The sequence below is a fragment of the Rana temporaria genome, chromosome 9, assembly GCF_905171775.1.
Source record: "Rana temporaria chromosome 9, aRanTem1.1, whole genome shotgun sequence".
NCBI classification, from domain to species: domain Eukaryota; kingdom Metazoa; phylum Chordata; class Amphibia; order Anura; family Ranidae; genus Rana; species Rana temporaria.
This window is the reverse complement of record NC_053497.1, coordinates 12,009,116-12,033,004: the sequence shown is the minus strand read 5'-3', so window position 1 is coordinate 12,033,004 and position 23,889 is coordinate 12,009,116. Positions and strand designations below refer to the sequence as shown.

At 42.9% G+C, this 23,889-nt stretch overlaps 1 protein-coding gene across 1 annotated transcript; it reads left to right on the top strand.

The window, feature by feature from the left end:
- The first annotated feature begins 687 nt into the window (after nucleotides 1–687).
- On the top strand, nucleotides 688–10,836 carry TMEM35A (transmembrane protein 35A). Its single transcript, XM_040322797.1, has 2 exons — nucleotides 688–954; nucleotides 10,102–10,836. Exons 1-2 carry the CDS (start codon nucleotides 835–837, stop codon nucleotides 10,465–10,467), a joined length of 486 nt encoding a protein of 161 aa, XP_040178731.1. The 5' UTR covers nucleotides 688–834; the 3' UTR covers nucleotides 10,468–10,836.
- Nucleotides 10,837–23,889: the final 13,053 nt, after the last annotated feature.

The following is a 23,889-nucleotide window of genomic DNA, read 5'->3' as shown; positions in this document are numbered from 1 at the left end:
ACTCCGGGCCATTTACACTACACCGCCGCAAATTACGGAGCAAGTGCTTGAGGAATACGGCACTTGCTCTAGTAAGTTGCGGCGGCGTAAATGGCTTACGCTATGCCGCCGCAGAAACTACCAGAATCTGGCCCATTGACTTTATTACAGCTCTCATCCAGTACCCTAGATGGCGGAAAATTAGAGGTAACGTGCCACCCAAATCAAACAAGCAGCTCCTTCGGGGGTAGTGCTACATATATACATATATATATTATAAATGTTGCTTTTTAAAAAATGTTAGCGGAAATTTACATATATACAATGAGAATGTATTCCTTCCAAAATGTAACCTTCAAATCCAATCTATGCATTGTAGCTAGACACAACAGAGACAACCTTCTAAATAAGATAACAAGATAACAGTTTCCTTGGTAACGTATTCCTAGTATGCCATTTTGTTAACACAAAGTATCAAGTAGACAATAATCATGCAGTATATTTTATTCATTTTAACTTATTTTTGTATGAATAATATAGTCATTTGATAACCTAATATAAGCATATTATTTTCTTTTATGTTCTTTTTTTACGTTCCTATTTTTAGTTATTTATAGCCTTCCATCGCTTCCTCTTTTTTCCCCGTAGGTTTCTGCAGTGCCTTAGCCAATCGGAAAAGATGCTTCAAGAGGCAGCACTTGTTACCAGGCAGCCGCCGCTGAGGAAGCCTTTTAGGACCACGCGGCTTCCGGAAAATTCATCTGGAGCACGCAGGCGCTCGTCATTATAAAATCAGAGTCTGTTAACAGTGGGGGCCATTGACTGTGAACAGGCAAAATAGGTGAGACCCGACCCATGGCTTCCCCGCGTACAATCACCATTGTCTCCCTTTCAGTGGCTCTCGGCCTATTCTTCGTTTTCATGGGAACGACTAAACTGACCCCCAGGCTCAGTAAGGATGCCTACAATGAGATGGTAAGGAAGAGCAGACAATGGGAAAGGCTAGGGAAAGTGCAAGGATGGAGAGGGAACACAACGATTTATTTTTTTAAAGGGTAGGGAAAAAAAAATGGGAATTTGTAAAAAAAAAAAAAAAAAAAAAAATTTGGTAATGAATTTATTTGTCTTTTGACGCAGAGTATTATTTAATACTACTAACATTTAACATCTCTATGCTGTTTTGCTCAACCTAAAATTCCTATTATGGTTTATGCTTCCATAGCATATATAGCACGGGATTCATCTTCAGAAACAAAAGTATTCAGTATTTTGTAGTCGACATTGTATATTTGTTCTTCTTTTTCTTTTCTTTTTGCATTAGATTTTTTTACAATGTTTCTTTCCTCTTCCTATCACCTCAATATTCTGTTTCAAATAGTTTATCGAATTTTATAATTATCAACAAAACTCTATTAACAGAACATGTACAATAATATAATAGAAATAGATATTCCATTAACAGAACATGTATAATAATATAATAGAAATAGATATTCCATTAACAGAACATGTACAATAATGTAAAGAAAATAGAAAACGTACAATAGTATAATATAAAAAGGTGTAATCATTAAGGAAAGTAACTCTTATAAATGTAAATGAAAATAGATAACCTATCATCATCCCATTATTCTATACCGCATATGAGATATTATATTATAAAATTTTCAGGCACAGGTTTAAAAGGGAAAGGATTAAATAACGGGTCAATCTAAGATGTGTAGCATTAATGACTGTGATTTTATTCAGATTTTTTAATATGTACTTTACCAAAAAAAAAAGAAAAAAGATGTCTGACTTAGCAGGTCATTCATGCATTATCAGAGCAAAGAGTTGCTGTATCATGAAAATAGATTCCTAGCCATTGCCTGTAGATACTGTACAAAACAGATTGTAATGCACAAGCCCCCCCCCCCCCCACCTTTTGGTCCCATAGTTATTGTGGGCTTTTTTTTTTTTTTTTCAATAAGAGGAGGAGCAGCAATAACCTTTAATGGCTTAGCACATGGGTCTATAGGGATCAGTTAACTGTGAAAAATCTATCTATCTTTTTATATTATACTGTGTGTGTGTGTATATATGTGTGTATGTGTGTATGTGTGTGTATATGTATATGTATATGTGTATATATATATATATATATATATATTCTTATTATTAATAAATAAATAAATAAATATATATATATATATATATATATATATATATATTTAAATTTTATTTTAAATTTTATTTTATTATTTATATATATATATATATATATATATATATATATATATATATGTGAAAAGTGAAAAAATGCGCATACCAAAAAATAAATAAAAAACAGCAGCAAACTCAAAAATGTTATACAACATAAACATGGATGATTATAAAAAGGGAGTTGCGCTCAAAAATTCATATATAAGTGACTATATAAAAAGAAAAAAGTATAAACGAGTTGTGTGATGACACCTCTCAGTAGTGACCAAAAGGTCAACCAAATAAAGTCCAGAAATAAGTGTACATATAAATTAGAACAAATGTTAGTTAATCAAAAATAAAGTTCAATATTATGAATATTGCTGAGTCCAATTTCTTGTGTATAATGCTGGATCGATTTCTGGATGAAAAAGTAATTCGTTTGACCCTTACCAGAAATAAAGATCACAAGGATCAGAATGAGCCATCCATAATGGAGATCAAGAATCCGTTCACAGTGGATGTGGAAGCTCCAACTTCAGCAAACTCGACCACAATAGGGGATCTCGGGTGCATAGATAATTTATATGATGAATAGCAGAGAAACGGTCTCAGATGGTCCTTACGATCCGGGAAATCAGGTGGCCAGATCATATATAAAAAAATAGACTCACATGGTGAAGTACCGCCAAGTTTTTAATAAAATATAGTAAGTAGAACACTTACGATTAAGAAGTTTTTTTAAAGCAGATAATAACAGTAGCCGGCCGGCAAACAAACGAGGCACGTCCTCGGTACGCGGTGACGTCAGCACGACAACCTCCCAACGTTTCGTCTTCAAAATAGACTTGCTCACGGGAATGAGGATACGTGCCGCGTCACCGCGTTAAGTACACAATAGGGGCGTGTCGAATCTATGCTGCAGACGAGTGCAAGCCCGCCATCTTAAGTCAGGGATAACGTAAGGGCTGTAGCGGCGCTAGTGCTATAGAGCACATAGTGCCACAAAACATAGAGTAATCTTAGTCACGACACATAGACTAGTGATAGATACGCTGGAGGCGCAGAGCTATAGAGAAAAACAAAAACATATTTAAAAGCATATTTAAAAAGATGGGAAATCCGATCGTATTCCCCCCAGGCATAGGAATCAGGTTGATTATAACCCAAACGAGCGCCTTCGGGACATCCATGTGACTAACCTGGCAGCCTAGAAAGGAGTTCAGGTGGTAGCGGCAGGCTTGCAGTCCTCAGGCAACAACATCAACATTAAATATAATTAAAAGATGACGTTAGATGACTGATAGCAAGCATACAGTCATCAAATAATAGCAACAGTAAATAAAATAATGATAATAATTAGACATTTATTATCATTATTTTATTTACTGTTGCTATTATTTGATGACTGTATGCTTGCTATCAGTCATCTAACGTCTTCTTTTAATTATATTTAATGTTGATGTTGTTGCCTGAGGACTGCAAGCCTGCCGCTACCACCTGAACTCCTTTCTAGGCTGCCAGGTTAGTCACATGGATGTCCCGAAGGCGCTCGTTTGGGTTATAATCAACCTGATTCCTATGCCTGGGGGGAATACGATCGGATTTCCCATCTTTTTAAATATGCTTTTAAATATGTTTTTGTTTTTCTCTATAGCTCTGCGCCTCCAGCGTATCTATCACTAGTCTATGTGTCGTGACTAAGATTACTCTATGTTTTGTGGCACTATGTGCTCTATAGCACTAGCGCCGCTACAGCCCTTACGTTATCCCTGACTTAAGATGGCGGGCTTGCACTCGTCTGCAGCATAGATTCGACACGCCCCTATTGTGTACTTAACGCGGTGACGCGGCACGTATCCTCATTCCCGTGAGCAAGTCTATTTTGAAGACGAAACGTTGGGAGGTTGTCGTGCTGACGTCACCGCGTACCGAGGACGTGCCTCGTTTGTTTGCCGGCCGGCTACTGTTATTATCTGCTTTAAAAAAACTTCTTAATCGTAAGTGTTCTACTTACTATATTTTATTAAAAACTTGGCGGTACTTCACCATGTGAGTCTATTTTTTTATATATGATCTGGCCACCTGATTTCCCGGATCGTAAGGACCATCTGAGACCGTTTCTCTGCTATTCATCATATAAATTATCTATGCACCCGAGATCCCCTATTGTGGTCGAGTTTGCTGAAGTTGGAGCTTCCACATCCACTGTGAACGGATTCTTGATCTCCATTATGGATGGCTCATTCTGATCCTTGTGATCTTTATTTCTGGTAAGGGTCAAACGAATTACTTTTTCATCCAGAAATCGATCCAGCATTATACACAAGAAATTGGACTCAGCAATATTCATAATATTGAACTTTATTTTTGATTAACTAACATTTGTTCTAATTTATATGTACACTTATTTCTGGACTTTATTTGGTTGACCTTTTGGTCACTACTGAGAGGTGTCATCACACAACTCGTTTATACTTTTTTCTTTTTATATAGTCACTTATATATGAATTTTTGAGCGCAACTCCCTTTTTATAATCATATATATATATATATATATATATATATATATATATATATATATATATATATATATATATATATATATATATATATATATATATATAATTGTGTGTGTTTTTATATATATTTTATTTATTGTTATTAATATATATAATATAGCATACATTTTATACAGCTGTTCTGCTGTGTCACCTCCCTTTTTTTTTTATTTTTTTTAAGGGTCCTGTATAAAATGGGCCTCATGCGCAGGGATGATGAGAGGCTGAAAATAAGTGCAGCGTCAAATTCTGGGTATAATCATGCGCCCTGGGTAGCGAGCAATTGTGCTGCAAGTTTGAAAATGACTTGCTAAGCTATTGCTAGACTTGCCAGGCTTTACAAGTCTGTTGTACAATTGCAGCAAGTCCGCATTGCATGACTCCAGATCAACTTTCTTTGGGCCATATTCTCAAACAAGTTACGCCGGTGTATCTACTGATACACCGGCGTAAATCGAATTTCCCGCCGGCGTATCATTATTTTGTATTCACAAAACAAGATACGCCGGATTTAGGCTAGGATTCGAATAGTGTAAGTCACTTACACTGTCGGATCCTAAATGTAATTCGCCGCCGGCCGCTAGGTGGCGTTTACGTTCAGGTCTCATTTGTTTATGCAAATGAGCCTGATACGCCGATTCCCGAACGAAATCGCGTCGCGTAACCGTTGCTAACGTTGTTTGCGTAAGCGTAAGGTTACCCCTGCTATATGAGGGGTAACCTTACGCTAGTCCCACGTATGCCATGTTAAGTATGGCGTCGGGTCCGCGTCGTCTTTTCCCGTCGGGTACGTCGTTTTACTAAGTCGTTCTTGAATACGACTTTACGTCAATGACGCACACGTCGGCGTCATTGACGTTTTCCGCCGAGAACTGAAGCATGCGCACTGGGCTATTTTTAGCCCGGCGCATGCGCAGTTCGATCGAAACGGGGGCGCGCTTAATTTAAATACAAGCCGCCCCCTTGGAATTACGCGGGGATACGCCGGGCCAATTACACTACGCCGCCCCAAACTACGGAGCAAGTGCTTGGGGAATACAGCACTTGCTCCTGTAAGTTGGGGCGGCGTAGTGTAAATGGCTTACGCTACCGCCGCGGGAAAACTACGAGAATCTGGCCCTTTGCAAATATTCTGCAAGTTTTGGTTCAGTTATGTTGTGCGGTAGTCATCCCACCACGGGGGTCACTGTGGCTGAAAATGTCATGCTGTAGAGCAGGGGTCTCCAAACTGCAGTCCTTTGCTTGCCTTTATCCGGCTTTTGGGGCACCATCCCTTTCACTGCCACCAACAATGGGGCACTATCCCTCCCGCTGATACCAGCAATGGGGCACTATCCCTCCCGCTGATACCAGCAATGGGGCACTATCCCTCCCGCTGATACCAGCAATGGGGCACTATCCCTCCCGATAACACCAACTATGGGACACTATCCCTCCCAATAACACCAACAATGGGGAATTATCCCTCCCAATGACACCAACAATGGGGAACTTTACTCCAATACCAGTGACAGTGCTCTATTCCCACTCCTACTGACCAGAGGTGCTATTCCTTTTTTCTTTTTTTAATCCCACTGGGCACAAAATCAGAAGCAATCTTTACTCTCACTGACCCTGGGCATTTTCTATTCTCGGGGGACCACAGTCCGGCCCCCCTAATGTCTAAAGGACAATAATCTGGCCCTTTGTTTACAAAGTTTGGAGACCCCTGCTGTAGAGTGTAGTCTTACAGGGCTCTTGCCACTCAAATTTGCTACAAATTATAAAAGTGTCAACTAGACACTGACACCAACAGTGGGACACTATGCCTTCCACTGTCACCAATGATGGGGCACTATTCCCTCCCTTTGACAACAACGATGGGGCACTATTCCTCCCACTGACACCCAACGATGGGGAACTATTCCTCCCACTGACACCAATGATGGCAGACTATTTTGCCCACTAAAAACCAATGATGGGAGAATATTCCTCCCACTGACACCAATGTTGAGGGACTATTCCTCCCACTGACACCAATGATGAGGGACTATTCCTCCCACTGACACCAATGATGAGGGACTATTCCTCCCACTGACACCAATGATGAGGGACTATTCTTCCCACTGACACCCAACGATGGGGAACTATTCCTCCCACTGACACCAATGATGGCAGACTATTTTGCCCACTAAAAACCAGTGATGGGAGAATATTCCTCCCACTGACACCAATGATGAGGGTCTATTCCTCCCACTGACAACAATGATGAGGGACTATTCCTCCCACTGACAACAATGATGAGGGACTATTCCTCCCACTGACAACAACAATGGGGGACTATTCCTCCCACTGACACCCAATGATGGGAGAATATTCCTCCCACTGACACCAATGATGAGGGACTATTCCTCCCACTGACACCAATGATGAGGGACTATTCCTCCCACTGACACCAATGATGAGGGACTATTCCTCCCACTGACACCAATGATGAGGGACTATTCCTCCCACTGACTCCAACAATGGGGGACTATTCCTCCCACTGACACCCAACGATAGGGGACTATTCCTCCCACTGACACCAATGATGGGGGATTATTACTCCCACTAAAAACCAATGATGGCATGCTAGAATAATGGGACATTATTACTGGTGCCAGGACATTTTCTGCACCCACTGGCCACAGTCTGGACCCCCTGAAGTCTGAAGGATAGTAAACTAGCCCTTTGTTTAGAAAGTTTGGAGACCCCTGATCTAAACTGTTATTGGTCAATCTATAGTTTGCTAAATAAATGGCTGTTTTTACCTGCTAATCTCCTCTAGACTCTTTCAGCCACTTCCTGTGTGCATCCACTCACTCACTCCAGGGACAGCTGGACATTATTACACTGGAATGACTTCCTAGTGGTGACAATAGTGTAAATCTGTGTCAGCATGGCTGCTTGTAGTCTCCACGAGGGGCACATATATTCCATCCACTGAATCCAACAATGAGACATAATTTTTGCCGCTGACACCAACAATGGGGCACTATCCCTCCCAATGACACTAATGATTGGGCACAATTCCTACCACTGACACCAACAATGGGGCACTATCCCTCCCAATGACACCAAGGATGGGGCACAATTCCTCCCTCTGATGATAATAGGGCCTTTTTTCTCCCACTGACACCAATGATAATGCACAATTTCTTCCACTGACACCAGCGATGGGGCATTATTCCTCTCCTAATACCAAAGATAGGCATTATTTACTCCTACTGTGGCCAGGACATTTTCTACTCCCACTTGCTAAAGTCTGGGCCCCCTTAAAGTGGTTGTAAACCCGTTACAATCACTTTTACCTACAGGTAAGCCTAGATTAAGACTTACCTGTAGGTGCTCGAAATATCTCCCAAGCCTCCACGGTTTAGGAGAAATTTACAAATGAGATGGGCGCTGCCGCTGATATCTATGGCGCATGCACCGTAGACATTGGCGCAGGCGCACTTTAGAATCTTTTAGAAATGGTGAGCGTGTTTTATAAAGGAGATTGTGCCGTGTCTGACATCATTGCGGCTCCGGCCAATCACAGCGCCGGATACCCTGAAGGAAAATGGACGCTTCGTAGAAGAGGGGACAGCGGTGACATTGCAGGCTTTGGTTTCAGGTAAGTGGCACATAATGGACTACTATGCGATGCATAGTAGCCCATTATGTTTTACCTTTGCAGGGAATCAAAGCGGAAGTAAAACCCATCAGGGTTTACTTCCTCTTTAAAGCGGAGGTCCACGCAAAAATGGAACCTCCACTTTTCGGAAACCCTCCCCCCATCCGGTGTCACATTTGGCACCTTTCAGGGGGGAGGGGGGGTGTAGATACCTGTATAATACAGGTATTTGCACCCACTTCCGGGCATAGACCGCCGCGGGGGTCATGCCACTTCCCACCCCCACTGCTGTCTTCTGGGAAACACACAGGTCCCAGAAGACAGCGGGACCAGTGAGGACACGCACCGTGACTCGCGTATGTGCAGTGGGGAACCAGGAAGTGAAGCCGCAACGCTTCACTTCCTAATTCTCTCACGAGGATGGCGGCGGGGGCAGCCGAGAGCCGAGCGATTGATCGGCTTCAGCTGCCGACATTTCTTTTTTGGGGACCTCCGCTTTAACCACTTAAGGACCCCTTCACACCGATATACGTCGGCAGAATGGCACGGCTGGGCTTAAAGGGCAACTTACAGGTACGTTGATGTGCCCAGCCGTGCACACGACCCGGTCCGAAGCTCCGCGGCCGCGGGACTCGCGGACCCGATCGCCGCTGTAGTCCCGCGATCGGTCCCCGGAGCTGAAGAACGGGGAGAGCTGTGTGTAAACACAGCTTCCTCGTTCTTCACTGTGGCGCCGTCATCGATCGTGTGTTCCCTTATGTAGGGAATCACAATCGATGACGTCACACCTACAGCCACACCCCCCTTCAGTTAGAAACACAGATGAGGTCACACATAACCCCATCAGCGCTCCCTTGTGGTTAACTCCCAAACTGCAATTGTCATTTTTTTACAGTAAACAATGCATTTTTTGCTGTGAAAATGACAATGGTCCCAAAAATGTGTTAAAATTGTCCGAAGTGTCCGTCATAATGTCGCAGTCACAAAAAAAAAAAAAAAAAACGCTGATCGCCGCCATTAGTAGTAAAAAAATAAAAATTATAAAAATGCAATAAAACTATCCCCTATTTTGAAAACCCTAAAAAATTGGCGCAAACCAACCAATAAACGCTTATTGCGATTTTTTTTTTTTTACCAAAAATATGTAGAAGAATACGTATCGGCCTAAACTGAGGAAAAACGTTTTTTTTTAATATGTTTTTGGGGGATATTTATTGTAGCAAAAAGTAAAAAATATTGATTTTTTTTTCAAAATTGTCGCTCTATTTTTGTTTATAGCGCAAAAAATAAAAACCACAGAGGTGATCAAATACCACCAAAAGAAAGCTCTATTTGTGGGGGGAAAAAAGGACGCCAATTTTGTTTGGGAGCCACGTCGCACGACCGCGCAATTGTCAGTTAAAGCGACGCAGTGCCGAATCGCAAAAACTGGCTGGGTCCTTTAGCTGCCTAAAGGTCCGGGTCTTAAGTGGTTAAGGTCTGAAGAACTATAAACTGGCCCTTTGTTTAGAAAGTTAGGAAATCCCTGTTCTAGTGGGATTCCACAGATATGGTATATGCATAGTTACATTGGTCCAAGCCGGGCCGCTGTAACTGTGTAAAAAGATCCATAGCTGGAATTCTCAGTTTTGAGAAGACTGTACATAACGTTTGAAATTACATGAGCTTGTTGAAGTTTTGAGATTTTAGTGGTTGGGTTTGCATCGACCTCAATTAAAGCTTGGTTTCCCTCTCTGTTTTCTCTAGAGGAGGGCATATAAAAGTTATTTGAAGGCTCTACCAGGACTCAAGAAGCTGGGCATCTCTTCCGTGATTATGCGAAAGACCATCGGATCCTTAGAGCTCGCTTGTGGAATTGTCCTCACTTTGGTTCCTGGGCGACCCAAAGACGTGGCCAACTTCGTCCTTCTGCTTTTGGTACTAATTGTCCTGTTTTTCCACCAGCTTGTTGGAGATCCACTAAAACGTTATGCACATGCACTGGTCTTCGGCATTCTTCTCACCTGCCGTTTGCTCGTAACGCGTCAGCCAGAAGAGGAACCTCATGAAAGAAAAGCATTACATAGAGGCAATGGTGCCAGCTCTCAAGACAGCAAGATGAAGGTGTCTTAAAATGTTTGCCAAGGATTCTTTAGCGTTGATTAACATTGTTAACTGCTCTAAGCATTCACAGTCCTGTAGAAATACAGGTATAATACCTATTTTATTTTTTAAGTACATATTTTTAGCATCATTGCATGTGTACTTGTGGACAGAGAGCAATATCTATATTGTTTATATGTAAAAATACCTCAGCAAAGACTCTGGGAAAAAAAAAAAGATTGGGACATATCTGCGATCAACCCTTATAATGCACATTTTTATTTTGTACAATTTGTTTATTTCAATATTTATAAGCTATAAGTTTAAAGTCCTACTTAATAAATATACAGTTTACGAACGAAAAATAAAATAAAGTCCTCCAAAAGCCATCTACATACACATAGTTGTAAGTGTTTGATATCGATGTGGCTGATCCTTTCCTTGGCATACATTATATGGCCAAAAGTTTTTTAATAGCCAACCATCACAGCTATATGAGCTTATTGGACATCCCATTCCATAACCATGGCCGTTATTATGCAGATGGTCCCCATGTGTGGCTATAACATGCTCCACTCTTCTAGGAAGGCCATCTAAGATTTTGGAGTATGTCTCCAAGAACATTTCGCTGAATGGGCACAAATGTCTAGACACACTTGAAAAGGTCAGCTATTGAGGTTGGATGAGAAGATCTGGCTCAAAATTGCCATTCCAATTCATCCCATTGGTGTTTAGTAGGGTTGACATCGGGTTTTGAAGTTGGATGAGAAGACCTGGGTCAAAATTGGCATTTCAATTCATCCCAAAGGTTCTCAGAGTTGAGGTCAGGTACTAACATTGGATTAGGAGACCTGGCTCCCAATTGGCATTTTAATTCATCTCAAAGGTTCTCAGTAGAGTTGAGGTCAGGTACTGACGTTGGATTAGGAGACCTGGCTCTCAATTGGCATTTTAATTAATCTCAAAGGTTCTCAGTAGAGTTGAGGTCAGGTACTGATGTTGAATGTGAAGACCTGATCCCAATTGGCATTCCAATTTATCCCAACAGTTTTAGTAGGGTTGAGGTCTGGCATTGAGGTTAGATGAAAAAAACCTGTCTCACAACTGGCATTCCAATTCATCCCAAAAGTACTCAGTAGGGTTGAGGTCCGGTACGGATGTTTGAGGAGAAGACCTGGCACACAAATGGCTATCCAATCCACCCTAAAGCATTCCAGTAGGGTTGAGGTCAGAGCTTTGTGCAGGCCACTCAAGTTCTTCCACACCAAACTCATTATACCATTTCCATACAGAGCTAGCTAGTATACAGCTTGTATTCTGTAGTATTAACTTTACTTGTCACTTGAACTCAAGGAGGGCTATCCACATACGTTTGGCCATATAGGTAGGTATGTTGGTCTATTGTCTACAAATATGTGGCTGATCAGGTTTGTAACAAAGAAAATGCTCAGCAACTCTGATAAGCTTCTTATATTCTGTTTATGTTGTCAATATGCAAATGAGATCGTTGATGGTGCTATATATACTTTGGGGTGTTATACTGGCCATGCTCACAACATTACACAATCGAAAATTCATCGATTTTTTTTTTTTAATAATTCACACCGAGGCATTTTTCAGGCGCTTTTGGGCTAAAAATAGCGTCTGTAAAGCACCTGAAAAATGCCTCCCATGCAGCCCCAGTGTGAGAGCCCGAGTGCTTTCACACTGGGGTGGTGCGCTTGCAGGACGTTGGAAAAGTCCTGCAAGCTCCATCAATTCCTATGAGTGTCTGTTTTCATTGCGGTCCCAGTGGTCCAGCAAAGTACGGTCCTCCAGTAAGAGTGAATGGGGTCGCATGCATGACTAGGGCCCATGCACACCATGCTCCATCAGTTCCTATGAGTAGCTGTTTTCATTGCGGTCCCCAGTGATCCAGCAATTTGTGGCCCTTCAATAAGAATGAATGGGGCGGCATGCATGAATGGGGCCTTTGCACACCATGCGCCATCTGTCCCTATAGATAGCTGTACCCCATAGGCGTGCGCACAAGTTGTACCGGGGGTGCCTAGGCACACCCTAATCACCCCATGCACATTAGCATTATCGCTCTGTGTGCCAGTAGGAAGATAAGAAAGATCTCCCTCTTACCGGCTCTGCCATAAGAACAGTGTTTACGCACTTTCACTGTGCCGGCAGGACGATCAATGTGGATCAATCAGGGTCATATACATCTAGACATACGTTTGAGCTTTATGGTGCACACCCTAATGCAATAGGCTGCGCACACCTATGCTGTACCCATGGTGGCCTTCAGTGATCCAGTAAAATATGGCTCTCCAATAAGAATAAATGGTGCCACGGTGAGCATGTTCATTTAACGGCCCACTGAGCATTTTCTTTATAAAGGCTGCTTAATTCTGAGCTGGGTTACACCGTGAATTTTTCAGGAGCCATAGACTATTAATTCTCCATTAAAAACATAGCTGGTAAAAACTGAGGAGACCTCTGAATAAGAAGTTTGTGTTGGGGATTTTCCCACTAAGGTAATGCAATCCTTCATCTGACCAGTGGGCACACACTTATAACTAATTTTATATAATCATTAACCACAAATGAAATATGGCATGTGACAGCACAGAACCTTAATAAAACTGTGAAAAACCTACAAGATGTTTGTAATTCCTGAATGCTTCATGTAAAGAACATATATCATAAAAATAGCAGAATACAAATCTATGGGCCCATTTAGACAGCTGCGCTGGGCAGCATGATATTCTATGTTCAGCAGTGTTAAAAAAAATTAGGATACAGTTGCATATGGAGCTGTATTTCACGCTGTACATAGGCAAACATTTGTCCTAATATTTACATGCCCACAGCTTCCAGCATTCATGTTGCCCTTTGGATGCTGTCTAGCACTTATGGTTGATAGGATGCAGGCAGACACTAATGACTAGTGTCTTTTGGTTGCTAGGATGCAGGTGGCCTCTGCTGTCTAGCATCCTTGGACACTAGGACACATACTGCTCCTGCTGTCTAGCATCATTGGTTTCTAGGTCGCAGGAGGCTGACATCACATGCCCTGAGCCACATGAATGACTCCTTCAGGACTAACATGGAAACTTCAATAGTGTGTAATTAGCATTCTTAGTTGCTAGGAAACCAGCAGGCTCAAACGCCTGGCAGCCAATGGTTGTTTGAACAAGGGAGGCCCCTAATGCCTAGCATCCTTGGTTCCTAGGATGTAGGTGGCTTCTGCTTCCGTGTCCCTGGTTGCTAGGATCCAGTTGGCCCCTGCTGCCTAGCATCCGTAGTTTCTAGGACACAGGAATCTGACATTCAAGCATCTGCAGTGCATGCCCCATGCCATATGAATGACTTCTTCATGGCCGATGTATAAACATAAATAGTGTGTAAATGGCAAACACGTTTGCTAGGATGCAGGCAGGCCAAAATGACTAGCAGCCTATCATTGCTAGGATGCATGCGGTTTCTGCTGTCTAGCATCCTTTGTTTCTAGGACACAGAAGGCCAAAATTCATGCAACAGTGGTGCATGCCCCATGCCACATGACTGACTCATCTAGGGCCAACATGTGAACATCAATAGTATAATTACTATTCATGGTTGCTAGGATGCCAGCAGGCCCAAAAGCCCAGCAGCCTATGGTTGCTAGGACACAGACGGCCCCTAATGCCTAGTGTCTTTCGAAGCTATGATCCAGGTGGCCTCTGCTGCCAGGCATCATTGAAAACTAGGATGCACGCAGCTCCTGCTGCCTAGCATCCTTGGTTTCTAGGATGAAGGTGGGCCCAAATGCCTACCAGCCTATGGTTGCTAGGACACAGGGAGCTCCTAATGCCTGGTGTCTTTGGTTGCTAGGATGCAGGTGGTCATTGTTGCCTGTTATCCTTAGTTTCTAGGATCCAGGTGGCCCCTGCTGCCTAGCCTCCTTTGGAAACTAGGACACATGCTGCTCTTGCTGCCTAGCATTCTTGGTTTCTAAGACACAGAACGCTAACATTCATGCAGCACTGGTTCATGCCCGTGCCACATGAATGACTCATCCAGGGCCAACATGTGAAAATCATTAGAGTATAATTAGTATTCATGGTTGCTTCGATGCCAGCAGGCCTAAACGCCTAGCTGCCTATGTTTGCTAGGACACAGACTGCTCCTAATGCTTTTTTTTCATAACAGAAGGAAAAGTTTAGTGCGCTTGGAAGCTAAGCTCCAGGTGGGCCCTGCTGCCTAGAATCCTTGGTTTCCAGGATAAGGGTGGGCCCAAATGCCTACCAGCCTATGGTTGCTAGGACACAGGCAGCTCCTAATGCCTGGTGTTCTTGGTTGCTAAGATGAAGGCGGTCCTTGTTGCCTGGCATCCTTAGTTTTTAGGATCCAGGTCGCCCCTGTCTAGCATCCTTGGAAACTAGGAAACATGCTGCTTTTGCTTCCTAGCATCCTTGGTTTCTAGGTTGCGGGTGTGCCCAAATGCCTACCAGCCTATGGTTGCTAGGACACAGGCAGCTCCTAATGCCTGGTGTCCTTGGTTGCTAGGATGCAGGTGGTCCTTGCTGACTGGTGTCCTTAGTTTCTAGGATGAAGGCGACCCCTGCTGCCTAGCATCCTTGGTTCTTAGGACACAGATGGCCAACATTCATGTAGCAGCAGTGCATGCCTTGTACCACATAATGTCTCATTCAGGGCGGACTGAGGACATCAATAGTGTGTAAATAACGGTGCAGGCACCACTAATTACACATTGTTGATGATGATGGCCCTGAGCAGTGGTAGTGGCCAGTAGGGTGCATTTGCTCTGTACACTGTACACATGTAAATGTATCTGGCTTGAGAAAGCAAAGGGGGTCGGAATTTAGAACGCATGCCAAGTACCAGATCCTTTGCTTCAGCCAAGCCAGAAGCCCACGTTGGCCACTGGCCAATACTGATCACATGTCTTTTGTAAGATCACATATATTTTACGGGCCAGATTCTCAAAAGAGATACGACCGTGTATCTCCAGATACACCGTCGTATCTCTGTTTCTGAGCCCGGGTATCTATGCGAGTGATTCTTAGAATCATTTACGCATAGATACGGCGTAGATCCGACTGGCGTAAGTCACTTACACCGTCGGATCTTAGATGTAATTCCACGCTGGCCGCTAGATGGCCTTTACGACGATTTCTCATTTGTCTATGCAAATGAGCCTGATACGCTGATTCCCAAACGTTTTTGTGCCGCCTCTTCGTCGTTTTCGTAAGCGTAAACTTACCCCTGCTATATGAGGGGTTAGTTTACGAAGGTCCGTCGTATGCCATGTTAAGTATGGCGTCGGGACAGCGTCGTCTTTTTCCATCGTTTTACTAAGTCGTTCGCGAATAGGGCTTTACGTTAATGACGCTCACGTCGGCTTCATTGACGTTTTCCATCGTGAGCTGGAGCATGCGCACTGGGCTATTTTTACGGCCGGCGCATGTGCAGTTCGATCGGTGCGCTTAATTTAAATACAAGCCGCCCCCTTTGAATTACGCGGCCTTACTCCGGGCCATTTACACTACGCCGCCGCAAATTACGGAGCAAGTGCTTTGAGAATACGGCACTTGCTCCAATAAATTGCAGCGGCGTGGTGTAAATGGCTTACGCGGATTCTACGTGAATCTGGCCGAAGTGTTTTCACTTACGTGCTAGCCATGATTAAGCACTAATTGATAGTGTGAAACGCGTAGGCTGCTATCCCCATTTTTTGCTGTGTTTTGTAGTGCTACTTTTAATTGTTTTACAATAAAGACAACCATCAAGGTTTTTTTGGAGTGCGGCTGTCCATCCGATTTCTTTATCACTTGCTTCGTGCACTGCCGGCACCCTTGATCTCCTGAGAAGATAGTGGCCCAGATTCAGCATAGCTTGCGCTATATTTGCGGGGGAGCAGGGCAACGATTTTGCCCTGCGCCCCCGCAAATATTTTGCGCTGCTCTCGATTCACGGAGCAGTAGCTCCGTGAACTGCGAGGGCGCGCCGGCAAATTTGCCCGGCGTAAGCATGCGCAAGTTAAATGATCCCGCCGGGGGCGGGAATCATTTAAATTAGGCGCGCTCCCGCGCCGAGCGTACAGCGCATGCTCCGTCGGGAAACTTTCCCGACGTGCATTGCGGCAAATGACATCACAAGGACATCATTTGCTTCAAAGTGAACGTGAATGGCGTCCAGCGCCATTCACGAAGCACTTACGCAAACCCTGTGAAATTCAAATTACACGGAACGGGAAGGCCGGCTATACTTTAGCATTGGCTGCCCCTGCTATTAGAAAGGGCAGCCTTGCGCTAAAGTTGCCGTACGGAAACTCCGTACCTGGCTTGCACGGGGCCCGCGCAAGCTTGTGAATCAGTGGTAGTATGCAATTTGCATACTACACGCTGATACACAATGGGAGCGCCCCCTAGCGGCCCCCGCAAGAATGCAGCCTAAAATCTGCGAGGCATAAGAGCCTTATGCCGCGCAGATTTTAGGCTGCAGCCGGTGTAACGAGGTTCCTGAATCAGGAGCACTCGTTACACCGGAGCAAGTAAGCAATTGCGCTGTGTAACCTATGGTTACACGGGCGCAATTGCTTCTTGAATCTGGGCCATTGATTGTATAGCACACCCACCTGGAGCGGTAACTCCCTTTCCCCACTGTGGTGCTTGGACCGGACCGCTTGCTGAGGGAGCAGAATGCCACAATAACCGAGCCAGGGGGTCACTCTGCAGTGTGCTCTGTTGGTCACATTTACGTCTGACAATGCCAGACTGCCCCACCCCCCCTACACAAGATCAATTAAATCACTCACTGGAAGTAGCCCACAGTAGCACTGCCGCTGTCTTTGATCACCTCCTATGCATAACATCTGCTGCCCAGCCATATTTAATCCCACCATAAGAATAAAGATAATTAGGTCTTCTGTGCCGGAGACCAAAATGAATGATTCAGTGTTCTCTATACAGTGCATAAATGTGTAATAAGAACTATATTAATAATTCAACAGCAAAGTAGAATAAATCAGAGCTATATAAATGTATAGTAAATTATGTGCCTGCTGTTAGCTGAAGCCTTCTAATTTAGTGCTAAATCTGCACTGCTATCCACCAAGCCACATTACAATCCCTGGTTATCACGTCTCCCATGTTCCAAAAGGGAGTGAGCATCATTGCTGCTCTGCAACACATTCCATCTTCAGGCCTGAAGTTCAATCTAAAAGGACACTTGGCCAATTTTAAGCATTGACGTACAGTCAGGTCCATAAATATTGGGACATCGACACAATTCTAATCTTTTTGGCTCTATAAACCACCACAATAGATTTGAAATGAAACAAACCAGATGTGCTGTAACTGCAGACTTTCAGCTTTAATTTGAGAGTATGTACATGCAAATCAGGTGAACGGTGTAGGAATTACAACAGTTTGTATATGCGCCTCCCACTTTTTAAGGGACCAAAAGTAATGGGACAATTGGCTGCTCAGCTGTTTCATGGTCAGGTGTGTGTTATTCCCTCATTATCTCATTTACAAGGAGCATATGAAAGGTCCGGAGTTCATTTCAAGTGTGCTATTTGCATTTGGAATCTGTTGCTGTCAACTCTCATTATGAGATCCAAAGAGCTGTCACTATCAGTAAAGCAAGCCATCATTAGGCTGAAAAAAACAAAACAAACCCATCAGAGAGATAGCAAAAACATTAGGTGTGGCCAAATCAACTGTTTGGAACATCCTTAAAAAAAAAAAAGAACGCACCGGTGAGCTCAGCAACACCAAAAGACCCAGAAGACCACGGAAAACAACTGTGGTGGATGACCGAAGAATTCTTTCCCTGGTGAAGAAAACACCTTCACATCAGTTGGCCAGATGAAGAACACTCTCCAGGAGGGAGGTGTTTGTGTGTCAAAGTCAACAATCAAGAGAAGATTTCACCAGAGTGAATACAGAGGCTTCACTACAAGATGTAAACCATTGGTGAGCCTCAAAAACAAGAAGGGCAGATGTGGTTCTGTATAGAGCCAAAAAGATTAGTATTGTGTTGATGTCCTAATATTTATGGACCTGACTGTACCTCTTTAGGCTGCATTCACACCTAGACATATGTTACCGCGGCGTATTTTGCCACGACAAATTGCGGCGCTTTGTCCCGCGATTTCCCGCAACAAAACGCGGTAAAATACGCCGCGGTAACATACACAGGAGGGGTGACAACATTGTCAGCTATGGCCGAACACCGAAAGCCGCCTGAAAAAAAGGTCCGGGACTTGTTTTCAGGCGGCAGGCGTACGGCGTTCGGCGAGGAGATGTGAACCATCTCCATAGCCGACAATGTAAATTCACCCATCCAGCGCATCAGGGGCTGCTGCGGCGTCGCGCTACAGGCGTATATACGCCTAGGTGTGAATGGGCACTTAGACCCAGTCTGTCTGGAGAGTATAGTCATCTGGTAACTTGGCACCATCCACAGGCAGCTTATCTCTAATTTCGCGTACACATGACCGGAAATTTTGACCAGAAAAGTTCGATGTTAGCCTTTGGTCGGAAATTCGGACCGTGTGTAGGCTCCATCTGACTTTTTCTGTCGGAATTTCCGCCCCAAAAAATTTGAGAGCTGGTTCTCAAATTTTCCGACAAGAAAAGTTCTTGGAGGAAATTTCCGATCGTCTGTATGCAATTCCGTCGCACCAAAAACCATGCATGCTCTAAAGCAAGTACGAGCCGGAAGCGCTCGGTCTGGTAAAACTAGCGTTTGTAATGGAGATAGCACATTCGTCACGCTGTAACGGACTGAAAAGCACGAAGGCTGAAAAGCGCGAATCGTCTCTCACCAAACTTCTACTAACACGAGATTAGCAGAAGGAGCCCAAAGGGTGGCACACTGGGAATGGAATTTCCGTTTTATAGTGCCGTTGTACGTGTTGTACATCAGTGCGTTCTTGACAGTCGGAATTTGGTGTGACCGTGTGTATGCAAGACACGTTTGAGCCAACATTCCGTCTGAAAAAAATCCACAGTTTTCTTGTCAGATTTTCTATTGTGTGGACACGGCATTAGTCTCCAATAAGACACAGTTGTTGAATCCAAAGAAATTTTACTTCATCTAATTGCAGCACAGATAAAGTTTTTCCAGTCTTCATGAGACTTCTGAAGAGGGAGCAATGTATGCTCTGAAACATGTTGAGTTTTGTGGATTTTGATGAGTTTGGAACGTTCGTTTATGCCCCGGACGACGTCATCTTATGACGAAACGTGTAGGGCAGAGCTGACATCACCGCGCTTAATGAATCCCGGAAGGACAGGTGTTGCGATCTATTGAAGAAATGGATTCTGAACAGCCGCACGCCGATAAAAGCTTTTATTGTAATGAATAGTCAACGTTCATGTGACAACAGAAGCAGGACAAACAGCTGAAGCGTTTCACAACATCATCACTAAGCAACAATGATGTTGTGAAGCGCGTTAGCACCTGGCTTCCACTTTGAGGAGGGCGTTTTCTTCAGTACACCACCTGGAGCGGTTCACCCTTTTGTGTTTTTCCTATGCAGTTTTGTATCCTTCTTGGTGTCTGTGTGTACATTTATATGCTGTGAATAAAACTTTTAAGGTTTTTATACTATAGCGAGATTTTTGCATTTTGGGGATCTCCTGTAATAACGTCACCTGGATGGTGGATCCACATGCCCTAAGAGGTCTCTCGGATGGTAAAGGCCCTGGCTGGGTATAGAGCCACAACTGTCACTGACCTTCCGTGATACGTGGAGTCACGTACCTGGTAGGAGTCTGGAATGATGAGGTTGGCCTCCCTTGTATCTCCAACCCAAGCCCCACTGAAGGTGGAACAGATGGTGGCTAGGGTGAGGAGGCTTGGGGGTGCAGGCAGAGCATCCGGTAAGGAGCTGGACCCAGGAAGGCTGATAGGATGGACGGCCAGCACAGGCACTCTGAGACAGCGTTGAGCCAAGCAGGAGACAGGAGCAGGGTCACAAGGATAGCCGAGTTCGGTAACAGGCGGGCAGCGAGGTAACAAGGCATAGGCAGGAGCAAGATCAGATGGGAAGCCAGGATCAGGAACCAGTAATCAGAGTCCAAAAGCAGGGTCAAGCAAAGCCAAGGTTCAGCAACAGGAATCAAGCCAGGTTTCTCAGAGTTCAGATTATCAGGATACAGCTGAAGACCAGTCAGCACTTGTCAGAAGTCAGGACATCCTTTAAATATGCCACCTGGCACCAATTGGGACTAGGGGCATGCTTCTGCGCGTGCACGCCCAAGCGATGCGCATTAGAATCTGCCATTGCCCGCGTGTGCGCATGTGCACGCCGGGTGCATTCTAACAGTCCTGTTACAGTCCTGTTACGGGTGGAGGTGGGGGTGATAGTGGAAGGAAGTACCTTTTCCATCACATTTGGACTTTTTAATTTTATACTTTTTTTTGTCACTGGTGTTTGATTTTTTTTTTTTTTAGATGCAATTTTATTAACGCAACTCTGTATATGAATGTATGTTTATCCAACACTACCTGCTTACTCCTTGCACAAAGCGACTCCCATTATCCAAAAACAGCACTGGGACGTGTTGTTGAAGACCTCTTGAAAGTTGACTTGGTTTCCTGACATGTAAGCTCATCAGCCAGGACACAAATTTTAGTGTTCTTGCCGTCAACCCTAGTGATGCCAAGCAGTGGCATCACTAGGGTTGGTGTCACCCAGTGCCGTAAAACATGGAGTCACGCTCCCCCCGCCACAGACATGAAGTGGAAATGTTAATTGACCCTCACAGACCCCCTGAAACCCCATCCATGGATCACTTAGGGGTCCATGGACCCCACATTAAGAACCCCTGTTCTTGAGAGAGCCCATAGGTATGGTATATGCATAGTTATGTTGGTCCAAACTGAAACAATGTAACTATGTAAAAATATCCATTTGGCTTAATTTATAATTGTAGTTTTCCGGGTCCAAGGTGATGACTAAAGCCCCATACACACTATCAGGCCCCGTACACACGACCGAGTTTCTCGGCAGAATTCAGCCAGAAACTCGATCAGAGCTGAATTCTGCCGATAAACCCGGCCGTGTGTACACTTTCGGCCGAGGAAGCCGACGAGGATCTCGGCGAGGAAATAGAGAACATGTTCTCTATTTCCTCGTTGTTCAATGGGAAATTTCGGCTCGCCGAGATCCTCGGCGGCTTCACAAGGAACTCGACGGGCAAAACGATGTGTTTTGCCCGTCGAGTTCCTCGGACGTGTGTACGGGGCCTCAGTTTTCCTGATGGTTTTCTCTTCAGGTTTACCAAAACCATCTAATATGAGGTCAAACCTTAAGCGTTTCAATTTGAATGCAATCAGGCAGGTCCTTGTACTACATGGTTTTGGTAAACCTGAAGAGAAAACCAGCAGGAAAACTGATAGTGTGTATGGGGCTTTAGAGTTTTTTTTACCTTAATTTACGTAAAAACATCCATACCTGAGATTATTTTTTAACAATTTTCCTGGCCACTTAAAGCGGGGGTTCACCCAAAAAAAAATGTTTTTAAAATTACATCTAGCAGAGCCAGCATACTAAGGATATTACATTTCGGCAGGTCATTTTTTTTTTTTCTCGGTACATACCTTTATATCCTGATGTTGTCCAGAGCTTCCGGGTTCCGATGACTGCAGGACTGGGCGTTTCTATCCTTCCGTTGGATGATTGACAGCTTGTGAAACAGGTGACCTGTCGCACAACGCGCGTCACCAGATGTCGGGAAATAGACGAGCTGCGAGTCGGCACTATACGGCACCTGCGCAGTCAGCTCTACACGGCGGGCCCAAACGCTGTATAGTGCCGACTCGCAGCTCGGCTATTTCCGGAAATCTGGTGACGCGCGTTGTGCGACAGGTCACCTGTTTCACAAGACGTCAATCATCGAACGGAAGGATAGGAACGCCCAGTCCCGCAGTCATCGGAACCCTGAGGCTGGGATAGGAACGCCCAGTCCCGGAGTCGTCAGAACGCGGAAGCCCTGGACAAAATCCGGATATAAAGGTAAGTACAGAGGAAAAAAAAACAAAAACCTGCCGAAATGAAATGTCATTACTATTGTACTATTAATGTAAAAAAAACGTTTTTAGGGTGAACCTCCACTTAAAAGTAAACAAATGGAAAAGCTACAAAAAAAAAAAATTGTTGCTTTTTTTTAATATATATATATATATATATATACAGTGAGAATATATATATGTACCGTAAATGAATATATATACCCCTCACTGTATTCATACTCTCTCTCTCTCTCTCTCTCTCTATATATATATATATATATATATATATATATATATATATATATATACACCCCTTACTGTATTTATATACTATATATATTATATATATATATTCACACACACCCTTCACTGTATTCATATATTTTACACACATATATATATATATATATATATATATATATATATATATATATATATATATATATATGAATACAGTGAGAATATATATATGAATACAGTAAGGGGTATATATATATAGAGTATATGAATACAGTAAGGGGTATATATATAGAGTATATGAATACAGTAAGGGGTATATATATATATATATATATATATATATATATATATATAAACCCCTTACTGTATTCATATACTCTCTCTATATATATGTACACCCTTCACTGTATTCATATAATATATATATATATATATATATATATATATATATATATATATATATATATATATATATATATCTATATATATATATATATACATATATATAGTTTATGAATACAGTAAGGGGTGTATGTATATATATATATTATCTGAATACAGTGAAGGGTGTAAATATATATATAGAGAGAGTTTATGAATACAGTGAGGGGTGTATATATATATATATATATATATATATATATATACACATAGTATATGAATACAGTGAGGGGTGTATATATATATATATACACATAGTATATGAATACAGTGAGGGGTGTATATATATATATATATATACACATAGTATATGAATACAGTGAGGGGTGTATATATACACATAGTATATGAATACAGTGAGGGGTATATATACACACATATAGTATATGAATACAGTGAGGGGGTGTATATATATACATAGTATATGGATACAGTGAGGGGTTTATATATATATATACACATAGTATATGAATACAGTGAGGGGTGTATATATACACATAGTATATGAATACAGTGAGGGGTTTATATATATATATATATATATATATATATATATATATATATATATATATATATATACACATAGTATATGGATACAGTGAGGGGTGTATATATACACATAATATATGAATACAGTGAGGGGTGTATATATACACATAGTATATGAATACAGTGAGGGGTGTATACACACGCACACCCCTCAGAGGTCTTATATAGATACAACTGAGAGCGACTAATCTATTCTACATC

Excerpts from the sequence above, each read along its gene's own strand:
- TMEM35A (XM_040322797.1), top strand. The coding sequence starts at position 835 with ATGGCTTCCCCGCGTACAATCACCATTGTCTCCCTTTCAGTGGCTCTC. Across the intron at positions 955-10,101 it reads AGGATGCCTACAATGAGATG|AGGAGGGCATATAAAAGTTA; the intron begins GTAAGGAAGAGC and ends TGTTTTCTCTAG.